The sequence below is a fragment of the Arctopsyche grandis genome, chromosome 1 (assembly GCF_051622035.1).
Source record: "Arctopsyche grandis isolate Sample6627 chromosome 1, ASM5162203v2, whole genome shotgun sequence".
Taxonomy (NCBI): Eukaryota; Metazoa; Arthropoda; class Insecta; order Trichoptera; family Hydropsychidae; genus Arctopsyche; species Arctopsyche grandis.
Window position 1 is genome coordinate 37,844,747 of NC_135355.1, and position 3,925 is coordinate 37,848,671.

A 3,925-nucleotide genomic window follows, 5' to 3' on the forward strand; every position below is an offset into this window, starting at 1 on the left:
TGAACGCCAAGATGCAAAATAAAATCCAATGCACTCAAAGAAGTATGGAACGCTGTATGCTTGGCATAACGAGGAAAGACAGGAAGCGGAACACGTGGGTGAGAAATATGACAAGGGTAGTGGACATAGTGGATAGAGTGAAGAGATTGAAATGGCAATGGGCGGGTCACGTAGCTAGGAGGATGGACGAAAGGTGGACAAAAGAAGTGCTTGAATGGTACCCGAGAGAAGGCAAAAGAGTAAAAGGAAGACCGCAAGGAAGATGGGTGAACGAAATTAGGAAAATGTGCGGAATGAGATGGATGAGTGTTGCGCAAAACAGAGACGAGTGGAAGCGTGTTGGAGAGGCCTTCATCCAGCAGTGGATGGCGAATGGCTGTAAATGATGATGATGATGATATATATATATATATATATATATATATATATATATATATATATATATATATATATATATATATATATATACATATACACATACACATACAATACATACAAACATTATACATGCATATACACATAAACACATAAATACACATAAATAAAGATAAATTACTCATAAAAAAAAAAAAGCATACATATATAAATAAAGATAAAACCAACATACATACACATTATGCTAAATAATAAAATTACAAAATGAAAACAACATGTGGAAATATGTATGTAGCTAGAAGTCATTTAAAATATGCTGCCTGACAGAACTGTATGATGCAGTAAAAACATCAAGGCTCCCAGAAAGCAGGTTAAATAGTCGAATGGCTCTTGAAAGGGGTGAGTCATCAAGCACAGTAGTTCTGGCCCGAATAGGTAGGAATAGAGTTCTGGAGCGAGATTCTCTCAGTTTCTCAGGTACCCTAAGTTTAAGATTACACAGAACTTCAGGAAGATGACATTCACCCCTTAGAATTTTTATAAAAAGCTTACCAAGATGATTGTTTCTACGTGAAGCTAAGGAGTCAAAGCCCAAGGAGTTTATGTTTTATGGTAAACCTTAGCATACTTCTTTCCATGCTCCTCTGGCATATTATAAGTTTTTGGAAGTATTTGTGTAGTAGCCCAAGTTTGATATCCGTAGGTCATGATTTGAAGTATGCAGGTGTTGAATATTTTTCTTTCGATTGCATTGGCATGTTTTTTGCCCTTCATTATGTCTTTCAGGTACCAGAATCTTTTCCACGCGTTAGTGATCCTCTTTTCTATTTCTGCTTCCATATGGTCATTGAAAGACACAATCCCATTGGTTTCTGCTGGCCAGACCTTGGATTTATGACTCCAGGTCAATCGTGTCCCTATCAGAGTTTTCCAATTTATCTGATTTTTATTGAAATGGTTACAAAAAATTGGCAACCTTACCCATTTTATTGCAAATCTTGGGCTTTCAGCAATCTTGAATTACTATGAAGTGTATAAAATGATGCAAATTTACAAATTTAACCAAAAAATGTGGATCTTAATTGATATGTATTTACTTTGATTAAAATGTTTCTGGCCAAGGACCATGGGGGTTAAAAGTAAATAAATCGGCCAGCAGTATATCTCAGCGGTAGTGTTAATGCCCAAGCCCTGGGTTGACCTCAATTGAAAATAATTTATTCCGAGTATTTCTGCAGTGCTGCTCGTCAGACATGGATATTTGTGACTCCGAGTCGATTGTTTCCTATCAGAGTTTGCCAATTTATCCGATTTCATTCTTGAAACAGCTCCGCATCAAATTGATAAAACTATCCTACCTACTATTTGAATATGATTTCAAATTTATAATCTAAAAATTAAGGGCAACCCGTAATGGCATCATACGAAGAATATAAATTTTAACTAGTATAAGTTAAGATTTACGTCATTGGTTCCTTTTATCGAGCGAAGTTTAGTCTTTCAGGTAGAATAATATAATATTCGCAATACACATCAATAGTAAATACTAAAATGCATTTTATTAATAGTTCAAGATTGGTACAGTAATGCATAATATTAAATCAGCTTAATGTTGAACTTTGTGGCCAAATAAATTAAAATTGTACAATACACCTATATTTAGTAGAATAAATAATTACAACAAAAACATGATAAGTATTCAATTAGTAAATATTAAACATTAAAAAAATGCATAATATTCGATAAGTACATTGTAGGAGTGTTCATTTATAGTACATACATATGTATTATATTTACAACTCAAGATTAATATAATATTGATAGATTTCAGTACAGAGTTTATAAAAAACAGGTTACAACAGTTTATAAAAGTGAAAAAATGTATCACTAAACATATTTTGCAGCAAAATCAATCATAACATTTCTTTTGAGAAAAAAAAACTATACATTTTATGTAATATTCAAATACATTTTCTTTGGTAATAAAACGTAATAATATATACGTACATATCACATGTTATATTTTAAATACGGTTTATTTATAAATTTCAGATTTTTTTCAAACATATAAGTACTATATCAAATGCGGACTAAATATTGCAGATATTCACCAATAATTATATAATTTAAATAAATAAAAAAATATGTCTTTCTTCGTACAACGAATTCAAACAATCGATTCTATTTATCATGTACGAAATTTTTACGCTGCTCTTGTATTTCTGATAAGAGTTTAGTTAACATCGGATGAGTTATTTTTGATTCCATGTTATCGAAGATGTCTTGATAAGTAGTTTTTTCTCTTTTTTCATATTCGAAAGCTTGTAAAACGAAATCAAACTTATCCAACTGTTTCACAAACTCTGCTTCGGGAGACGACTTATTTTCATACTCCTGCAACGACAAATTTTCAATATTACATATGCATATCATCAAAATGTGCTGAGCATTTCAATATTAATCAACCAACTACCTTGTATAATCTATACACATTTTCACCCGAGAAACCGATCAACTTGGAAATTTTTTGCATCGCCTCGTCTTCCATACGGTGTTTATCAACTTCAGAAACTCCACAGAAAGGAGTTATATCTCCGACGATACATTCCGCCAAATCATGCACCAGAGCTGAAATTCGTATATGTAAAATTAAAATAAAATTGGATACTTAAGATATGAAAATAGAGGTATTACACTTCAGTATATCTGATTTGTAAATAAAGATAAAATATAATTGTATCAAACCTATTTCTAAGCACCTGAGTCTATCAAGGCCACTGTCTTCTTTAATCAAAAACGTCATCATTCCCATTCTGTACATGTGACCGGCGATTGTCTCACAATCGTCTATGTTCTTCAGAAGCCATCCTGTTCTTTTGATATGCTGTAAACACATCGTTACACATAAAATAAGCGGATCAGCAGCGAGCATATATAAATGTATCGATCCATTTGAAATTTATAGGTTATGTTAATGTAAAGTGAAAGTTATCACGTACCTTTAGCTGGCCGACGAGTTCTAAAAATTCCAGAAGCTTCTTATAATCAAAATCAGCCATTGTTTTAGCTAAAATGTGCGATGACGACTCAATATGTTGATTACTTTTATGTAAACGTCAAACTGACGGAAGTAGCCGTGCGTTTTGCCCGCCTTTCGCTTGCGCAACGTCAAACGTGTAACGTAACACGCAACTGTTTGACCATGATCAATTAAAAAAAAATTATATTTATATATTTTATTAAGGTTGTGCAGTCATTAAAAACTCTGACATTATCCTACAATCTAACTTCTGTTTAAAACAATTAAATGAAAATGATTTTTATCCCTATTTTTATTACTAGATATGTAAAAGTCCGGTCTCTGTCACGGGCGCGAATGTGAAACGCCCGAAAACGCAAATATCGGAAGGCAAATATCGAAAATCGAAAGATCTTAAGTCGAAAGATAATAAAAAAGGGTGCATGGTAAACGGTACATACTCACTTAATTTGCGCGAGCAGGGTACAACAGCAACAAGAGGAACAGGCTTTTCCTCCCGTACCAATGTGC

The 3,925-nt window shown here is 33.0% G+C and overlaps 1 protein-coding gene across 1 annotated transcript; it reads right to left on the reverse strand.

The window, feature by feature from the left end:
* Positions 1–1,898: 1,898 nt before the first annotated feature.
* On the reverse strand, positions 1,899–3,558 carry LOC143921422 (5'-deoxynucleotidase HDDC2). The gene is made up of 4 exons (XM_077444764.1): positions 3,375–3,558; positions 3,121–3,259; positions 2,849–3,003; positions 1,899–2,769 (listed from the first exon to the last, which is right to left on the reverse strand). The coding sequence occupies exons 1-4, from the start codon at positions 3,432–3,434 to the stop codon at positions 2,557–2,559; spliced, it is 567 nt and encodes a 188-aa protein (XP_077300890.1). The 5' UTR covers positions 3,435–3,558; the 3' UTR covers positions 1,899–2,556.
* Between the last annotated feature and the right edge of the window lie 367 nt (positions 3,559–3,925).

Coding starts and splice junctions, on each gene's coding strand:
- LOC143921422 (XM_077444764.1), bottom strand. CDS start 3,434: ATGGCTGATTTTGATTATAAGAAGCTTCTGGAATTTTTAGAACTCGTC. Junction 3,260..3,374: donor AACTCGTCGGCCAGCTAAAG/GTACGTGATAAC, acceptor ATGTGTTTACAG/CATATCAAAAGAACAGGATG. Junction 3,004..3,120: donor ACTCAGGTGCTTAGAAATAG/GTTTGATACAAT, acceptor TACGAATTTCAG/CTCTGGTGCATGATTTGGCG.